The 21,175-nt window shown below is 35.0% G+C and overlaps 1 protein-coding gene across 1 annotated transcript; it reads left to right on the top strand.

The window, feature by feature from the left end:
• The first annotated feature begins 7,430 nt into the window (after positions 1 to 7,430).
• On the top strand, positions 7,431 to 7,874 carry LOC107917190 (uncharacterized). Its single transcript, XM_016846566.1, has one exon. The coding sequence runs from the start codon at positions 7,431 to 7,433 to the stop codon at positions 7,872 to 7,874; it is 444 nt and encodes a 147-aa protein (XP_016702055.1).
• Positions 7,875 to 21,175: the final 13,301 nt, after the last annotated feature.

Consider the following 21,175-nt stretch of genomic DNA (forward strand, 5'->3'; position numbering starts at 1 on the left):
GATCAACGCTTCTCAATGGCGAATCCCACGCCATTTTGTCTCTTGGGCTCGCCAACCTCTGACGCAGTAAGCTAACGAACCGACTGTGCAACCTTTCCAAAACATACAAAGCGGCCGCCTTTGCATACGTTGAAAAACTTACTTCTTAAAGGATATGGACAGAAGCGTCAGCCCCGTAGTGCGGAGAAACGATGAATACTCAGCGAGGAGGCTAAGTACGGATTCTAAGCCTCATGAACCCTTTTAGGGATTTTTGACAACCTTCGGCTAGATGGGTTTAGTGGCTCATGGTTGTGGTAGAAAAGAAAATAAATAAAATAAAAATAAAGATTTTATTGAAAAGAAATATGAAAAGAATAAAAGCCTAGACTTTTGGGGAGAGAGTGTTTACAGAAAAAGATGGGATCCCCTTTTGAGTCACTTCACCCCCTATTTATAGTGCTAGGAGAGATATTCTAATCCTACTTAAATTCCTAAAAGATAAATAAATTTAATTGAAGATAAATAAAGATAAAATAAAATCCTAAAAATAATCCTTAATAATTATTTTAATATTAATTATCCTAATATAATTAAAATAGAGTTTAATAGAATAAAATCTCTTCTTTTTGCATTTCAACCCTTGTATCCTCCATGCTTGCACTTTTAGCACCAACTTTTCCTTGTGTTGCACATTGACTCATTTTATCTCTAATTCACGCTTTTCGCCCTTAATTTTACTTTTGCCTCAAATTTAGTCCTTATGAGATAAAAGATCATAAACAGCTCAAATTAGCAAGATCATACTCAGAATAAATAATAATTAATACATAAAAATACGTTATTCTAGAGTGTTATCAACTTAGTATTCTTCTACAGAGCTTATGAGAAATGAGTGAATTGTATCAAACATGTTCTAGAAACTTTCTGTCATTACTCCGGCCATCGAGTTAATCATCAAAAAGCCTGAGCTTTTTTTCTAAAAACGTGAGGGAAGAGGAAGCTACAAGCTTGTGTGATAAAATTAGTTTTATTAGAGTAAATGATCTGGGGAGGTACATGGATGTACCTTTTTTTCACAATAGAGTTGGGGTTAACACGTTCCGGTTTATTTTAGACAAGTTCAAAATCGGCTTAATGGATAGGATGTTAGGAAGCTATTGTTAGCAGGGCGACTTACTCTAGTAAAGTCAATTCTGATGAGGATTCCTAATTACTTTATGGCTACGACAAGTATCCCAATTTTGATTTGTAAAGAAATTGAAAAAATGGTTCACGATTTTCTATGGGGGTCTTCTCACTCAGGTAAGAAACGATCACTTGTTAGCTGAAATGATTGTTGTAAACCTATGGTGAATAGGGGGTTGGGGATTCGAAGAGTACAAAATCAAAATAAGCTTTTTCTTTTGAAGATTGGTTATAACCTCATTGTCAACATTGAAGCATTATGGGTCCGAATATTGAGGAATAAATATAAGATTCATGGGAAAATTTCGTTGGATATTCGTCGCAGCAATTGCTTGCGTTTATGGAGATCTTTAACTAAAATTTGGGAGGAGGTCAAGAATGGTCTTATCTGGTCTGTATGTGATGGAAGGCTGATTAATTTTTGGAATGATGTTTGGGTGAGAGGTATGGAACCGTTAAAGCAAAAATATATTGGTTAATGGGAGATAGATGAGACAATTCGAGTTTGTAACGTTGTATTACCAAAAGAGGGTTGGAATGTACAATGGTTATCGTTCATTCTTCCTCAAAAAATTGTTGATCTCATTTTGGCTTGTAACATGCCATTGGGAGAGATGGGGTCTGATCAACTTAAATGGAAATGGATGTCAACATGAAAGTTCTCGCTTTTGGAGTCCTATAAATATCTTTTTCCTGTCAATGATCCATATCTCAATAAGCGACACAAGATAATTTGGAAAGTGGCTGCACATCAAAGAGTTTGTGTTTTTTATGGTTACTTGACAAAGATAGACTTCTAACCAATGAGGAACGAACAAGACGGGGTATGACTCAGATTCTTTATTGTGATCTATGTGGAAGTGCAATAGAATTGTTGAAGTCAGCTCCCATGTAGCAGCAAAGGTGGCCATGCAAGGAACGTGCTTCAACAGCAAATTGATGCAGCAAGCTGAAGCTATTCATTTGGTTTCCTTAATTGAATGTTTTGTATTTAGTTAGGATCAAACTTAGTTGGTAGCTGCATTTTGATGTAATTAGGTGCTGAATGACAAGCTTAGGTAGAAGCTTTTTGTTTTTCAATCAAGTTTACCAAGTTACTAGGCATTTTAGTGGTGTTAGGTATATTAGTAGGTGATTACTTGTTTGTTTTACTTATTGACTGATATATGTAATGGCTTAATGCCTTGTTCATGAGTTAATGAAAAATATCAGCTCATTTTCATTCAATCTCTTTCTCTCTTTTCTGTTTTCACTTGCTAGCTTCATCTTTCTGTTTTTTCTGCTTCCGAGTTTGCTTCTTCACCAAGCCTCGAGGCTTACTACTCAAGCAAGGCTAGAAACAGCTTGCTGCTGCCTCTTGCACCAACAATTGGTATCGAGAGCTCTTGTCTTAGTGGACCTGTTGCTTCAAAACAAGGAACTTGATGGCTTCTTCAGGTTTTTCACCAGCAGCCCCACCAGTCTTCAATGGAGAAGGCTTTCACATATGGCTGGTCAAGATGAAGACTTACCTACAGGCCTTCGATCTGTGGGAAGTTGTCAACACAGATACTGAGCCAGCACCACTGAGGGCTAATCCCACAGTAGCTCAGATTAGGCAACATGCTGATGAGAGGACCAAGAGGCACAAAGCCATGTCCTGCATCCAGAACTGTGTGTCAGATGTCATCTTCACCAGAATCATGGCCTGTGAGACTCCAAAACAGGCCTGGGATAAGCTTAAGGAGGAGTTTCAAGGCACTGAGAGAACAAGGCAACAGCAGCTGTTAAACTTGAGAAGGGATTTCGAGAATTTGAAGATGAAGGAAGAAGAAACAGTGAAGCAGTACTCAGATAGAATTATGGCAGTGGTTAACAGCATAAGGCTCCTAGGTGAGCACTTTGATGAGGCAAGAATTGTGGAGAAAGTCCTCTCCACTTTGCCTGAGAGATATGAGGCCAAAATATCCTCTCTAGAGGACTCAAGAGACCTTGCTAGCATCTCTTTGACTGATTTAATCAACACCTTCTATGCTCAGGAACAAAGGAGAGCTAGCAGAGCTGAAGATCACCAAGAAGGTGTATTTCAAGCCAAGGCCAGAGAAACCTCGAGCACTAATGCTCAACGAGGCAAAAAGCCTTGGAAGAACAGGCCTAAGCCTGATGCTGCAAGGAGCAATGACCAGCCCTGCAGATATTGCAAGAAGCCTGGCCATCCAGAAGACAGATGCTGGTTTAGGCCAGATGCAGTATGCCAACACTGCAAGAAGAAGGGCCATGTTGAAAGGGTCTGCAAAAACAGAAGTAAGCCAAGGCAGAATCAACTTCAGCAGTCAAAGGTTGAAGCTCGAGTAGCTGAGGACAGTAGTGACCAAGAAGAACAGGTCTTTGCTGTTTCTTGTGTAGCTTCTGAGAAGAAATGCTCCAAAGGCTGGTTGCTGGACAGTGGTTGCACTAACCACATGTCACCAGATGCCTCCTTGTTTAAAACCTTGGACAGAAGTTATAAGACCAAGGTCAAGGTTGGAAATGGTCAGTTTATAAGGGCTGAAGGAAGAGGAGAAGTGCTGATATGTACTCCCACAGGTAATAAGATCATTCCAAATGTGCTGTTGGTACCTCAGATTGACAGAAACCTTCTCAGCATAGCTCAACTGCTCGAGAAAGGTTATTCTGTTGTGTTCAAGGATAAACAATGCCACATTACTGATCCAAGTGGATCAAGCCTTATGACAGTCACAATGACTGATAAATGCTTTGAGGTTCACTGGGCAAATGACTCAAACTCAGCATACACAGCCTCTGTTGAAGACTCCAAGCTTTGGCATCAAAGGCTTGGACATGCCAACTTCAGATCAATGGCTCGATTGGCCAAAGAGGGCATGGCAGAGAACTTCACCAGCTCAGTGGAGCATGATGATGTGTGTGAAGTCTGCCAAATGGGGAAACAGGCAAGACTGCCATTTCCTACAAATTCAGCTTGGAAAGCTACTGAAAGACTGCAGCTGGTGCACTCTGATGTATGTGGCCCGATGAGGACTGAATCACTCAGCAAAAACAGGTATTTCATCCTCTTCATTGATGATCTTACAAGGTTTTGCTGGATTTTCTTTTTAAAACACAAGTCTGAGGTAGCTCAAGTGTTTGTGAAGTTTAAAAATGCTGTAGAAACAGAAACAGGTTGCAAGCTGAAATCGATAAGGACAGACAATGGCACTGAGTACACTTCAGCTCAGTTTCAAGCCATTTGCAATGATGCTGGTATCAAACATCAGCTTACAAATGTCTACACACCTCAGCAGAATGGGGTAGCTGAAAGAAAGAATAGAAGTCTGATGGATATGGCCAGATGTCTGCTGTTTGAGAAGAAACTGCCCAAGACCATGTGGGCTGAGGCAGTAAACACTGCTGTTTACCTTCAGAACAGGCTTCCTACTAAAGCTCTTGCATCCGAGACACCTTTCGAGGCTTGGTTTGGTTTCAAGCCTTCCTTGGCACACCTGAAGGTGTTTGGTTGCCTGTGTTATGCACAAATACCAGCAGCAAAGAGAGACAAGCTCTCTAAAAGGGCTCAACCAGGTGTTCTAGTAGGCTATAGCTCAGTCAAAAAGGGCTACAGGGTTCTGGATCCCTTGATAAACAAAGTCCAAGTGAGCAGAGATGTCATCTTTGATGAGAAAGCCTGCTGGAATTGGGAGAAAAATGAGCCAGAAGCAGTTTCAGAAGACCTAGTGCCTAACCAAGCTGAACTTGAGCAGCTAGGACCTGAAATGGATGTTGATGATGTGCCTGTGAGAGGCACAAGGCCCCTAGAAGATATTTATGAAAGGGCACAGGTTGCAACAGCAGAACCTAGCAGTTTTGAAGAGGCTGAGGCAGATGAAGGTTGGAAACAAGCTATGGTTGATGAAATCAACATGATTGTGAAGAATCAGACATGGGAGTTGGTTGAAAAGCCTGCCAACAGAAAGACTATCGGTGTAAAATGGGTCTATCGAGTGAAGCACAATGCAGATGGAAGCTTAAACAAGCTAAAGGCCAGGCTAGTTGTAAAGGGCTTCAGTCAAAGGTATGGTCTGGACTACATGGAAACTTTTGCTCCAGTAGCCAGACTCGATACAATCAGATTGCTGATTGCAGTTGCTGCTCAGAACCAGTGGACAATCCACCAAATGGATGTCAAGTCTGCATTCCTCAATGGATTTCTAGAAGAAGAGATATACATCGAGCAACCCCCAGGTTTTATAGTGCCTGGTAAGGAACATTTGGTGTATAGGCTAAGAAAGGCCTTGTATGGCCTAAAACAGGCCCCTCGAGCCTGGTATGCTCGAATTGACTCATATTTGGTCAGTTTGGGATTTGAAAGGAGTGCTAGTGAGCCAACACTCTATGTTAAGAGGAATGGAGCTGAAACACAGCTTATTGTGTCACTATATGTTGATGATCTTCTAGTGACTGGAGGAGACAAGTTTATGATGGTTGATTTCAAAGCAAGAATGAAGGAAATGTTTGAGATGTCAGACCTGGGATTAATGACATATTTCCTAGGAATGGAAGTCAATCAAATAGAAGGAGGAATCTTCTTGAAACAAAAGACATTTGCCTTGAAAGTGCTGGCTAAATTCTCAATGGAGAATTGTAAACCAGTGAGCACACCAATGGCTATTGGCATAAAGCTATCGAGCCAGGAGGAACATGAATCTGTCTGTGAAACAGATTACAGAAGCCTTGTTGGGTGTTTATTGTATTTGACAGCAACAAGACCTGACATTCTGTTTGCTGTAAGCATGCTATCAAGGTTCATGCACTGCTGTAACCAGCAACATTACAAGGCTGGGAAAAGGGTGCTAAGATACATTAAAGGTACCTTAAACCATGGAATACAGTTTAGAAAGGCTGAAGAGTTGAAACTGATTGGCTACACTGATAGCGATTGGGCTGGTTCAAAGGATGACATGAAGAGCAGTTCTGGCTATGCTTTTACACTTGGCTCAGCTATGATTTGCTGGAGCTCAAGAAAACAGACAATGGTGGCTCAATCGACAGCAGAAGCAGAGTATGTAGCAGCTGCCAATGCTGTTAATCAAGCTATGTGGCTGAGAAAAATTTTGAGTGACTTGAATCTACAGCAGAATGAAGCAACTGTGATACATTGTGACAACAAGTCAGCAGTTGCTATTGCTAAAAATCCTGTCTTTCATGGCAGGACAAAACATTTCAACATCAAACTCCATGTGATAAGAGAAATGGAACAACCTCGAGAAATCGAGCTAATCCATTGCAGTTCTGAAAATCAGATTGCCGATATCTTCACAAAGCCTCTCGGTGTATCAAGATTTCTAAGCCTGAAGAGGAAGCTAGGAGTCTGCTGCATAGAAGCTGAGGAGGAGTGTTGAAGTCAGCTCCCATGTAGCAGCAAAGGTGGCCATGCAAGGAACGTGCTTCAACAGCAAATTGATGCAGCAAGCTGAAGCTATTCATTTGGTTTCCTTAATTGAATGTTTTGTATTTAGTTAGGATCAAACTTAGTTGGTAGCTGCATTTTGATGTAATTAGGTGCTGAATGACAAGCTTAGGTAGAAGCTTTTTGTTTTTCAATCAAGTTTACCAAGTTACTAGGCATTTTAGTGGTGTTAGGTATATTAGTAGGTGATTACTTGTTTGTTTTACTTATTGACTGATATATGTAATGGCTTAATGCCTTGTTCATGAGTTAATGAAAAATATCAGCTCATTTTCATTCAATCTCTTTCTCTCTTTTCTGTTTTCACTTGCTAGCTTCATCTTTCTGTTTTTTCTGCTTCCGAGTTTGCTTCTTCACCAAGCCTCGAGGCTTACTACTCAAGCAAGGCTAGAAACAGCTTGCTGCTGCCTCTTGCACCAACAAGAATCTACAATCCATGCTATAAGGGACTACGGGTTTGCAAAAACTGTTTGGAAATCTGTTGTTCCTAAACGTGGTTGGAGGGACTTCTTTAATTCAACTTTAGAGGTATGGGTGTTGTGGAATATCAAGAATGAAGGTAATTTTCTACTACATGAGGGTCAATGGGCTACTTTATTCTCGATTATCTGTTGGTTCATTTGGAAAAGCAGGAATGATTTTATCTTCAATAATTCTAATCGTAATAGTTGTGAGCTTATCACCTCGACAATGGCTTGGACAAAGTCACTGGAAATAAAAGGAGTAATGGGACAATTGTCGTGCAAGTCAATGACAATGAAATGATGGCAATTACCAACCTCTGGTTGGGTGAAGATAAAATGTAGATGACTCGGCATTAATGAGCAAATTAAAGGTAGCAGTAGCTGGGGTGATGAGAGGACCAAGTAGAGGCTGGCTAGTGGGCTTCAGAATGATAACAAGTATGTCAGATATCTTTAATATCGAAGTTAAGGCTGTTCTAGAAGGTCTGAAATTAGCTTGGGATAGAGGATTCAGGCAAATAGAAGTTGAAAGTGATAACTCATTTTTAATTAATGTATTGCAGAATGATCTAGCAGTAGTAAGTAGTATTGATGAAATTAGATTGATACTTGATTGGTACTCCAAGGATTGGCAAGTTAAGTTTCGATACATTCAGAGGGATAGCAATAAAGTTGTTGACCAATTAGCTAAAATGGACAGAGGCAGAGTTAATTGCTTGGTTATTCATGAAGATCCACCTCATTCTGTGAATTGTGAAAGGTTTGCTGGAGGAGGATATTCGTCAATCAATAATGGATAATGATAGAAGATGTTAAGTCTGTTTATTTAGACATGGTCTAATTTATTCTTGTACCAAAAAAAAAAAACTTGGGATTGGTATAAATGAAGAATTGAACACAGGGGTCAGCGTTTGATCGTATCGAGTAAAATTTTTTTAAGTTAATCGAGTTGGTAAGTCTCATTTTATCTTCCTAACTCGATTTGTTTTTGAATCAAGTCGAGTTGAATGGAATGAAATTGTTCAAGTTAAATTAAAAAATTAAACAAGTCAATTTAAAATCTTGTTACAATATAACTAATTTCATATTAGAGCGCATAAATTTGAAACCATATATTTTTGAAAACTCTTTCAAAACAAATAAGAAAAAAAGATACATTAATATGATATACTTGAATTCTTAATTTACTTATTTAGGTCTCAAAAATTATTATTTTAGAATTATTTTATATAATCTTTTAGATTTTTAATATTTTTAAAAATTTTATAAATTTTTCAAAAATATAAATTTTAGAATTTTTATAAATAATTTGAATTTTAAAAAATATTTTTTTTAATTTTTGTTGAGTGAAAGATCAAATTGCTCATTTTCAAAATTGATAGGGATCAATGTCATATTTGCACCAACCTGTTATTTGAGCTATTTGAATTGTAAAGTTGAACTCAACTCGAACTTAAAACTTGTATTACTTATTTGAGTTGACTCGAAAAAATCGATTAACTTGAAATTCAAAAAATTTTTCGAGCAAAATCGAATTTTGTTCACCCCTACTTGAACATAACCCTTTTTTATCACTTTGATCGTAAAGTTTAAACTGTGTCGAATAAGTTAATGCATAGTGTTCGGGTAGAGCCCCACCTTATGGATCATGCCCAAAATTGCTCTGATTTAAGTTATATTCATTTTATGCTTTGTAATAATTAATTCTATTTATAGTAATTCTAATATATATTTTCTTTGAAATTTAATAACAACTTTTCAAAAAAAAAATCTTCTACAATTTTAATTTGTGGTTCAGGTTTTTTTTATATCTATTTTGTGATATATGATAATTATTTTGAAATTAATAATTATCCTTTTTTTAAATGTGAAACTTTCCAAATCAATGTGCTATATCTTCTAGCTGATTTCATGTATATCAAAGTCAAAAATAGGTAGCAAAATGTTTTTACATTCAAACTATCGACGTCCAAGATCTGGAATCAATTAACTTTCTATCGCATAAACTCCCTTTTTAAATAAAAATTTTTAAATGATTGATTATATATTTATTCCTAAGATGTTATTGGGTGTCATGGGTGTAACATCTTCAATTATAAGCACCCAATTTTGCTTTACATCTGTATCAACTTCTTTTTTACTTTTCTAAGGGCTACTCTGAACGGGCGAGAAGGTAGTGGTGAGATTAGATAATATTGTAGCGTAAGATAAAAAGATTGCTAAACACATCACATTAAAGATAAACACCATCTAAAAGGGTCCTAAATTAAATTAAAAAAAAGTTATTAACAAAATTAAATAACCATGTATTGTGGCAATTGCCAATTCACTCTACTTCTCTAGATCAGTCGTAATCAATATTTTGTTATCAATTAATCATATAATTTGCATTGTGGCATCTCTTTCAATTTCAATGTTAAGTAAATCAATCTTCTATAAAAAATCAAAACAATTTAATCATTATCAATTTCGAATATAAGCAATTAAATACAATTAATCACAATGTTAATGATTTTGTCGATTTTACATTTTTATTAGTATAATAACAGATTTAGCTTTTAAAGTTTACATATTCTGTTAATTTGGTCTGACTTAACAAATTTAGCCTATAACTGTCATCATTTGCACAAAATATATAAACATCAATAATTAAATTTGTTATTACACTAACAGAAATTCTATACAATTGATGGAAAATATTAATATCGTGATTACTTGTCTTTAACTATTCACTTTCCAAATTAATAAAGATTAAAACATAATATAATATATATTAAGAGAAATTGTTTGAAAAAGAATGTCAAAATATGAATCATTGTGATTTGAAAAGTAAGAGAAATTCGTTGTAGAAAACAATGTATCTTACTCATAACAAAAGTCCAAAAGATTATGTTAAGAATAAAATAAAAAAGAACCCCCAAATCCCAAATGGTTTGAAAGAATTGACTTGTAATTAGATAGATGGTTCCAGCTTAAACACCTAGAAAAATTGTGCAACAAAATAATTTTAAAAATGATATTTTTATTTAAAAAATAAATAGCAAATCTTAGAGTTAGAAATAAGAAATAAGAAAAAAAGAAAATTTGTTTTTATATAATTAAAAAAAGGAAGCAGATAGGGACGTTAGTGATGGTGGCCATGTGCGCGATGCGGCGGATTTTAAACATAATAATCAGACCTTTTTCACGCCAATTTTGAAGGTTTATTTATATTCCGTTAACAATGTTTTGTTGACGTCGTTAACTCCTCTTACAAATTCTTTCAAATATCATTTTTATTTTTAGATTAAATTATGTGAGAGTAATTATTTTTTTATTTTTTTTTAAATTTAGAGTCGCAATTACTTGAAAAGATCAAATGTATCTATGAAATTAAATTATAAATTTATACTAGAATTCAAATACATATTAAATATTTAGATTTTACTTTCAATTGAATTATATACTAATTTTGAGATAAATGCATTATTTTATTTAAAATAATTAAATTAATATTATATAAAGTAATTAAATTAGATTACATGTTTGTTAATAATAATTAAAAATTTTTAATACTAAACATTGTTGGAAAACGTAAAATTGATAAAATTTGTATTATACAATCAAGGTGATTTGAAAAATTAACATTGTGTTTAGTTAAATTTTCTAGTGTTTTTAATCAACAATTTCTCAAGATCTTATACTTATAAATCTTTTTACTAAAAAAAGAAAAATCCAACTAAAATTCACTCATCATGAGGATAAGGGTTATTATATTCAGCTTTCGCTTATAATTTAATGGTTAGAGATGTCGACCCTTTAAAATTTATTTGGATTCGACGTGCTTTATGGTTTGTAGGAATAACCTTATGTTCGCTTCCATTCCCATATTTTGCTTCACTTTTATTTTGTATGTGTGGTAGTGGGACATGTTTTGGTGGTTTTTGATGGGGAACCACCACTATAAGTATTCCCAAGCATGAAGTACATAAGCATTAAAAATAAATTCTGAAAATATTCTATCTAGTGAGATTTTCGAGTGCTTAGAAGATTTTTGGTGGTTTTCAGTCTTTTGTACGGTTAAATTTGACGACCTTGTCGGTAGTTTGACGTGTTCGACAATGGTATTATATCATTTGAATTTTAACATTTGATTCAAACAATAACTGAAAGCATTTATATTTGATCTTTCTCGCTGCTTTATAATATAAAACGTCATTTATGCTTACATTCAAGAGAATAATTAAAAGATGAACCATCATCGTTAATTTGATATGACTAAATGTAGGGTTGAGTTTCCAATCCACTTTGGATCTTTATGTGATTATGTTGCTCCCTTTTCTATCTTGGTTGAAAAGCTTGCATACCCTGTTCGCACATGAACAAAAAGATAATACGCATAAAGAGTCTTGAAATTGTGTCCGAGCATATTGTCTATCAAGTTTCAAATTCTCTTACTTTGATAATATATGTCTTCTCATTTGTAAACTCAACCACAAATATAGTGACAAAAAAATTATATTTAAATTTCAATTATTATCGATTCAGTTCTATTAGTCGACAAAATAACTTGTATTTGGTGAAGGTTTTTATACTAAAAGTTAGATTATATTTTGCTTTTCTGCTTAGAAAATAGATAAAATAGTCCTTGAATGTTAGATCAATGAGCAAATTAGTTCTTTTTGTTAACAATCTTATTAATTTTTATAATTAAAAATTGGAATTTATGACGGAATAACCAGCAGTGACATGTGGTCTGCCATGTGTACCTCATGCTGACGTACATAAACTAGTTTTTAATAGTAAAAATGGATGAAATTTTTAAGCATACATGGATTAATTTGACCATTTTTTTAGTAGAAAGGGAAGAATGCAATCCAACTCCTAATACAGGGACCTTCATGATACTTTTACCATTCCTATTCCTTACTCATTATTTTACTTGTTCATGGGCTGGACCACTCGTTCAAGCTTGAAGACTTGCTTGAAATTTGGGAGGATTTGGACAAAAAAATTTGGTCCATTTAAAATATGGGTCGGACTTGGACTTGAACATTAAAGGCTCAAGTCTGACTCCACCCGACCCATTTTTAAATTAGTAATGTTTTATATTATATTATGTTATTTTTATATATTATGTAATTTATAACACATAACAATTAAATTTATAGTAGTATTATATACTATTATAATGTAAACATTAAAAAAGTTAAGATAACTATATATAAAAGTATTAATTATTAAATTAAAAATAATATAAATATATTTTTAAAAAAATTAAAAATAATATGGGTGGACCTAAAATGAGCTTAGGTTAGCTATTTACAAATACGGACGGGCTTGGGAAAAATTTTAGGCCCATATTTCGGGTTGGGCCAAGTTTGGCCAAGATAAAGTGTGTTAATATCATACATAAGTCTTTTTGGAAATTTGACAATGAACGTTGATGTCTCTCTCTCGACTCAAAGTAATGAACGACCAGGATCTCCTATCTCATATGGGGTAGAAAGAGCAATAAGAAAGTAAAAAATAAGTAGAACGATATTGTAGATCCAATGGAAGAGACTAGCATGGAGACTAGAATGTCATGGAAGGATACTCTAATGGCTAATCTACATTTGAATGATGAGCAATGGACACTGTCATCTGATGATGAGTTCAATGTTTTAGACAATGATGATATTGAAGTCCTAGACAGCGATGTTCATGTGTCCTATGATGGGCCTTATTTGGAAATCTCTTTTTCTAAACGTGTACATGACCTTTTCGATAAGAGCATGGCGAATGTGGTTATTATTAAGCCGCTTGGTAGATCTATTGGGTATAGAACTTTGGATGGAAGACTCAAAAGCCTGTGGAATCTTCAAGGAGATTTCAAATTGGTTGATTTAGACAATGATTATTTCATTGTGAAGCTAAATTCACCCAAGAGCTATAAGAGAGTTTTGATGGAAGGATCATGGATGATATTTGATCATTATATCATGGTACAACCTTGAAGTATATATTTTTCAACCAAAGAAAAACATCCTACAAAAGCTATTGTATGGATTAGATTGCCATGTCTCCCATATAAGTATTATACTAAAGGCATGTTAAGGGTTGTCATGGAGGTGTTTGACATAGTGGTGAAAGCAGATTACAATATGACAGATGAGAAACGTGGGCGATTTGCTAGGATTGTAGTGGCTATTGATATTGATAAACCACTAAGATTATGGGTTGGAATTGATGGAGTTCCTCAGGCTATTGAATACGAAGGCCTACCTACCATATGCTATGATTGTGGTACATATGGTCATACTCATGAATCATGTCTAAAGAAGGCGAAAGAACATGAAACACCAGAGAAGAATGATGTTAATGTGAAGAATAATGGTCAAAAGGAGGCAACAAACAAGGACAATGACCAAATTGTGAAAGGAATAGAAGGAAAATCCTTATATGGTCCATGGATGCAAGCTCCATCTCGTAGAAGAAGACAACCTAATTCGAGAAAGTATGGCACGAAAAGAAAGGAGAATGTTTTAGAAAATCATGGCAATCAAGGTTCAAGATTTACTACAATCTCAAATTTGGAGAAGGAAGAAAACCACATAATTTAATGTGCAATGGCAATGAAGTCGAGCTGTAACGGTTGATTTTTAGTAAAATTGGAACAGTGACTTTGGGATCACAAATTTAGCCAGTAAACATTTATTTTATTATTATTTTAATGTTTATGGTATGTTAATAGGGTTGTATAAAAATTTCGTTAAGAAATTTTGACGTTTGCATGCTTAATTAAGTGAAAAGAACTAAATCGTAAAAAATGTAAAAGTAGAGTTCTAGCAGCTAAAGGTATCAAATAGCTATGAAACTTTAAAGTGAAAGGACTTAAATGGTAAATATACCATTGAGATAGTTAGTGGACATTCATGGATTGGTTTTATTGAAATTATTAAAGTTTTTAAAGGTTATTTTGGTAATTAGGTAAATTTAACAAAACAATTTCTATTTTTTCATTCATTTTCTTATTTCACCAATTTTAAATACTAAGAACACTATTTTAGGATTTAAAGCATTCGACCAACTCTCTTCGCTTTCATGTAAGTGAGATTTGTCCATTTTTAACGATTTTTATGTTTTTGAAGTCGTAGCTTAATCTTAGCTAGTCCAGGGACTAATTTACAAAATTTTTAAAGGTTTAAGGTTTTTACATGAACATTTTTGCATGGTTTTTTGAAGTTTAATGGAAGAATATGAATCTTTGTTGTTAAATAAACAAGTCTTGTAAAGTGATTTTTGATGAAATTATCATTTAGGGACTTATTTGTAAAAGTAGTAAAATACCATGATAAATTTGTGAAATGTTGAATTTTATGAGGTTTTATAAGTTCCTAGGTAAATCAGATAGCATGAAATGTGGATGAAATTGCATAAATGTCAATTTACGAGCTTAAGGACTAAATTGTAAAGAAGTTAAAATATTAGGGGCAAAAGTATAATTTTACAAAAGTATGAATTTTGGACTAAATTGAATAGTGTGAATATTAAATGGATTGAATTTACTTATTTAGATGAAGATAAACCTTGTACGGATCTTGATTGAGGAAAAGCTAAAGCCTTGGATTAGTGATCTAGTTCTTATGTCTTTGTAATCAAGGTAAGTTCGTATGTTTAAATAACGTTTTAATGTTATTTTGATATATATGCTATTGTGATATTTATCACGTCATGAAACGATGGGATTCCAACAATGTTTCGATGATTATCAAGCCTCGTTTGAACCTTAGGAATATATAGGATACAAATGACATGTCATTAGGGTTACCATGTTCCGGGTGTTGGTCCTGAATGTTCTGCCGATGGATGAGTTCTGGCATTCGTTGCGGATACTCGTCAGCTTATGTGAGCGGCATCATGTAGCTTATATTCCGACTGCCAGCTTGTGTGAGCAGACCCATTTTATAGCTTGAGTGAACAACGATGTAAAGGAAAAAGAAAAAGAATGGTTTTGACCATATGTTTAGCACAATTTGTGTGAGTTTTCCCGCGTATCCAATATTATTCTAAGTGGTTCAACTAGCAAGTAAAGGGAAGGAACGGTAAGTGTACTAATCAACTATGTTATGAACTTATGGAAATGTATGAGATGAAAATGTTCAATGTATGCATATTTATGGTTATGGAAAGTATGAATTCAATGATACTATGTTCACGTAAATTTTACCTTACCATGTGATAGTTTAATTGAATTATGTGTTAAAGCACTAACTATTGTTGTTGATGATGCTTAGGCTTGTACCAAGCTATTGGTTGGATTGTATCATGTTTAATTTTAAAGTTACGCATTGAAATGGTAAGTTATGTTCATGTTTTACGAACTTATTAAGCAATATATGCTTACATAGTTTTCTTTCCTATGTTTATAGATTATTGGACGCTAGATCAATTTGGAAGCTCGTCGGAGACCTGTCACACTATCCAACGATTATATCGGTAGTTTTAATATTTTGGCCAAGTTTATAATGACATGTATAGGTGGACTTATGTTTAATGGCTAGTTAATGTTTATGGCATGTAAATATTACTTTGAATTTGTGGTACTTTTAGTTCTTTTGATTCTTTGTGGTTGGGTGATAATATGGTCAAGTTGATGCATGATTTTATGACCAAAGTGGTAAGTGATGGTATGTTTGAAATATGGTTAATTGTGGTATGTTTTTGTATGGAAATAAGTTAGATGTGTATGGTTGATGTATGGACAAATATGCATGTGTTTAGACATATTTGATGATTTGTGATTGAGGTGATTTATTGGCATATTGGTTGTATGGATTAATGGTATAGTGAATTGGTTATTTTATGCATGTTTTGGGCATGTTTTAATGTTTTAGTCATATGTGCAAATTGTGTTTAGGTACATGCTTGAATTGGGTGAAGGAAATGGCTTGATTTTAGCCAATTTCTTGTCCACATGGTCATGCGACACTACCGTGTGTCCTCTATAGATTTTATAGGTTGCAATTCAGATAGTTACACGGCCTGGCACATAGGCGTGTGGCTTGTCCGTGTGACCCAACTCAAAGAGTTACACAGGGACGGACATGGGCTGGGACAACGGCTGTGTGTCCTTATTTCAATTATTACACAACTTGAGACACGCGCGTGTGTCTTAGCTGTGTGAGTCACATGGCCTAGCCACACGACTGTGTGATCCCTACAGTTTTAAATTTTCTAACTTTTTCCTTAAATTTTCAAATGATTCAGATTTAGTCCCAAATTATTTCTAAATGATTCTAAGGCCTCGAGGGCTCGAATAAGGGGCGATATGAATGTATATAAATGGATTATGCTATGTTTATTGTAATGTTTGGAAATGAATTTTTTAGGTTATGTTTTTACGGTAATACTCTATAACCTTATTTTGGCGACGGATACCAGTTAGGGGTGTTACACGAGCAATCAAGGGGTGATAATAAGACAAGTTCTGGATCTAAGAATAATTGTTGATCCTAATAGAACTAAAGCTATGGGGAAAGGAAAGAAAGTCGAATCTCTTACTATGAAAAAGAATTTTAATGTTTTTAAGAAGGGTCCTACATAGAAAGTGAATGATGGAAGTGGGTCTAGTGAAAGAAAAAGAAACAAGCTTAAAAAGTGGTATACATCGGGCTGTATCGATTAAAGAAAGGAGGCTACGAGTTCTATCTCCATGCAAAATCTCAAACAGGATACGTTAAATGACATGCAAAATTCCTTTACACCTTATGAAGCCCATGTTAATTCTATGTAGTTTAGGGTTAAAAAAAGAACTATAAGGCTCATAAACCACCTAGCGATGAGACGAATGATGACCCACAAGTTAGAGAATGGATAAAGGCCATGACTAATGAAATAAAGAATGTGAATGATGATAATAAGTCACTTAAAGAATTAGACACGGGTGATGATGATATTGCTCTTGAGGGAGCAATGGAGATGTAAGTCTGTCTCTTTTTTGTTCTAACCTTTTTTAAATGGTTAAAGTTTTTTTCTGGAATGTTCAAGGTGTAGCTAGCTCGAAATTCAATCGTATCTTGAAGGATTTTTTAAATTTTCATAAGCTGAATATAGTGATTCTCATGGAAACTTAGGTAAGTGGCTGTAATGTTGACAAGGTTATTAAGAAAACTGATTTTAAATACTCTTTTCGTGTTGAAGCACATGATTTTTCTAATGGTATATGGGTGTTATAGGGAGATGATATATACAAAGATTTTGGATGTGGAATTTCAATATATTCATCTGTCTTGTATCAATGTTTTTAATAAAAAGAAATGGCTTATTAATGCTATCTATGCTATTCCGTCGTCTTCTAAAAAGAATAAACTTTGGCACTCCCTCTCCTATCTTACTTTGAATATAACACTTCTGTGGATTCTTGGTGGGGACTTCAACACTATTTGTTCCGTAGAGGAGCGTGACGGTGGTGTTGCCAAGAAGAACTGGAACCAAAATATGTTTAGTGACTTTATCTTTGACACGGGTGTTGTTGATCTCAGATTTAAAGGGCTAAAGTTTTCCAAGCGTTGGGGTAATCTTCACCAAAGACTCGATCATGGTCTTGATAATGATCGATGGGTTAATGAAAACCCAAATACAACTATCACTCACTTGGAATGTATTGGTTTGGACCATCAACTGTTTTGTTAAACTCAGTGGCTTTGACAAATCAGAGTAAACATCGTCTATTTCGTTTCATTGTTGCATGGCTGAAGCCTGAGCAATTTGTTGAATTTCTCCAGTGTAATTGGAGAAAATGAGCTAATATGATTGTGAATCTTGATAATTTCAAAGAGAAGCTTCATGATTGAAATTTCAACATTTTTGGGCATGTAGGTAGGAAGAAGAGAGAAATCATAGCTAGACTTGGAGGAATTGATCGTGCATTAGGAATAAGGTACTCCCAATTTTTTGTCAACTTGGAAAAATAGTTGAAGAGAGAACTAGATGTTATGCTTGCTTATGAGGAAAGTATTTAGTTTCAAAATTCATGCTCTAAATGGATAATTGATTGTGACAAAAATACTCGATTTTTCACATAAGTGCTACTAGTAGGAGGAGGCAAAATACAATCACTTCCCTCAAGCTATCAAATAGGGAATAGTGTGAAGACTCACATATTCTGCAACATATGGTGGTGGAATATTGCAAAAATCTTTTTTTTTTCTAATGAAGCAACTGTGGAGACCCTTTATGATATAAGAGGTATGTTTGCTCCCATTGATGTTAATGAACGCAATATTCTTGTGCGACAAAATACAAATGATGAAATTAAAACTGTGATTTTTGACATGCAACCCCTAAAAGCATTGGATATTGATGGCTATTTAGCTTTATTTTCTAAAAGATTTGGGATTGGATTGGTGATGATATTTGTAATTTCGTTCATGATAGTTTTAACAATTGCCATTTTGATCCTTGGGCTAATCGCACTTTGCTCGTTCTTATACCAAAAATGGAGAGCCCAGAGTTGATTCAGCATTTCTGTCCTATTAGCTTGTGCACGATCCTCTATAAAATAATTGCCAATACCATCGCCAATCGGTTAAAACCTTTTCTTCTAAGGTGGGTACAGCTGAATCATATTAGTTTTATTCCTGGCCACAACATCATTGATAATATAGTGATAGCACAAGAGATTATTCATTTTATGCGGTTGGAAAAAAGGGAAGGTCGGTTGGTTTGCCATCACGATAGATATGGAGAAGGCGTATGGTCGTCTCAATTGGGATTTTATTGAGGACACATTCATAGATTTGGAAATCCCAGGGTCGAGACACCAACTTATCATGCATCATATATGTTCCTCTTATTTGTAGGTTTTATGGAATGACACCATGACAAATTCTTTTACTCCATCTAAAGGAATCCGACAAGGCGGTCTATTATCTCTGTATACTTTTTTATGCATGGAAAAGCTAGTTCAGGCTATATCTCTTGAAGTAAATAATAGAAGATGGCGACCTATAAAATTGGCCAGGGATGGCCCACCGCTGTCCCATTTATTTTTTACTGATGATTTGATTCTTTTTGGAAAAGCTTCATTGGAGCAAATGGAGGTCATCAAAGGAGTTTTACTGTTTTAGGTCAGAAGATTAACAAGAATAAAACTTTGATTTATTTATCTAAGAATGTAGCAAGTTGATTACGAGAGGACATTAGTGCCGAATTAGAAGTTAAGGTAATGGATGATCGAGGGTGCTATCTTAGGGTTCCCTTATTTCACCAAAGGGTTACGAGAGAATCATTATTTTTTATTCTTCAACGTATGCATATAAAACTTGCAAGATGGAAGGCACAAACTCTTTCACTACCTGGGAGAATAACATTGGCCAAATCTATTCTTACGACTATTCCTTCATATGTTATGCAATCCACCACTATTCCTAAAGGAATATGTCTTGAAATGGAAAAGTTGATTCATAACTTTGTTTAGGGTTATGCAACGGAGAAAAAAATAGTGTCGTTAGTCAAATGGGATTCCATCTGTCAATCAAATACAAAAGGTGGGTTAGGCCTAAGGAATATGGAGAAACAAAACAAAGCTTTCATCATGAAAGTCACTTTCAATTTGGTGCACAAGAAGGACCAATTATGGGTGAAAGTTTTGCGATCAAAATACAAGTTGGAAGGTTTCCTTCCTATATATTTGTATAAGGGTGCTTGTTCAAATTTATGGCAAGGTATCCACGTTATTTGGGACCATGTACGTATGAACATTATTTGGAATGTGGGCAATGGACATAACGTTGATTTTTTTAGAGATGATTGGATTCAAGATTATGGTCCACTAGTGAAAAGGATTGATGCAGTGCAACAAAGGCCGAATGCTTACATAACGGTTAGTTCAATGACAAATTAGTATGAGAATTAGGATTGGAATAGAATTGATGATTGGTTATCTGTAGATATTAAACGACTAATTGTTGCAATAAAGCCTCCCTCATTAACTGATGTTGAGGATTTTCTGAGATGGATTTAGGATAGAGGTAGACAATTTTCAGTAAAATTTGCATATGAGCTCTTAGCTGAAGAACATACATTGATAGAGGATCGTAGATGGAAACTGATATGGGCTCATCGTGGCACTCAATAGGCTCATGTTTTCTTGTGGCTTGTTGGTAAGGAGAGTTTGTTGACAAATCGAGAAAGACAAAAAACGCATATGACGAATGACCCATCTTGCCCAATCTGTGGAGACACTATTGAAGATATAAGTCATGTTCTACGCACTTGTTTTACTATTGCAATGACCTGGTCGCAATCTGTAAAGAATGAAAAGCTTGAAGAATTTATGTTTATACCAATTAAAGATTGGGTCTTCATGAACCTTGCTGACCCCAAATATTTCATAAAGGATGTAGATGATTGGGACATTTAGTTTGGAGCAGTGTGTTGGGTTTTATGGACCCGTAGGAACAAAATGATTTTTGAGAAAGAGTTCATTGAAAGTGAAAACATACGTGAAACAAGTTTGAGGCTGTGGACTGAATGCCGCAGAAACGTCCAAGCTGCCCTTATGGAGAAAAGAGAACATAATATTAAAATAGGCCGGAGACCATCGCCACTAGGTTGGCTAAAGGTAAACACTGATGGTGGTTTGACAATCAAAGGCAAGATTACTACATGCGGAGGTGTTATTAGAGATCATTTAGGAAGATGGTTGGCGGGCTTTGCAAGAAATATTGGCTCAAATTCTGTTCTGAATGCTGAACTATGGGGAGCTTACATGGTCTGAGTATGGCATGGATTTTGGGGACACAACAGCTAGTTCTTGAGAGATTGTTTGACAACTGTTAATCTTATCGATCAATGGAATCTGGAGCCTTCTTCAAATGCTGTGATCTGTGCGATACATCAAATGTTATAGAGAGGATGGATTGTTCGTCTAGAGCATGTTTATCGAGAGGCAAATGGTGTAGCCGATGCATTGTCTACTGGTGTAAAAACAATGGATCTTGGATATCATTTTTCAATGAACCTCCAAAAGAAGCTAAGTTGACTTTACATGCTGACAGCGTGGGAATCACTTACACAAGGATAAGTAGTAGCCATTATTCTTTTCCTCTATTATGTGTAAAAAGAAATCATACAT

Source organism: Gossypium hirsutum, chromosome D01 (genome assembly GCF_007990345.1).
Source record: "Gossypium hirsutum isolate 1008001.06 chromosome D01, Gossypium_hirsutum_v2.1, whole genome shotgun sequence".
Taxonomy (NCBI): Eukaryota; Viridiplantae; Streptophyta; class Magnoliopsida; order Malvales; family Malvaceae; genus Gossypium; species Gossypium hirsutum.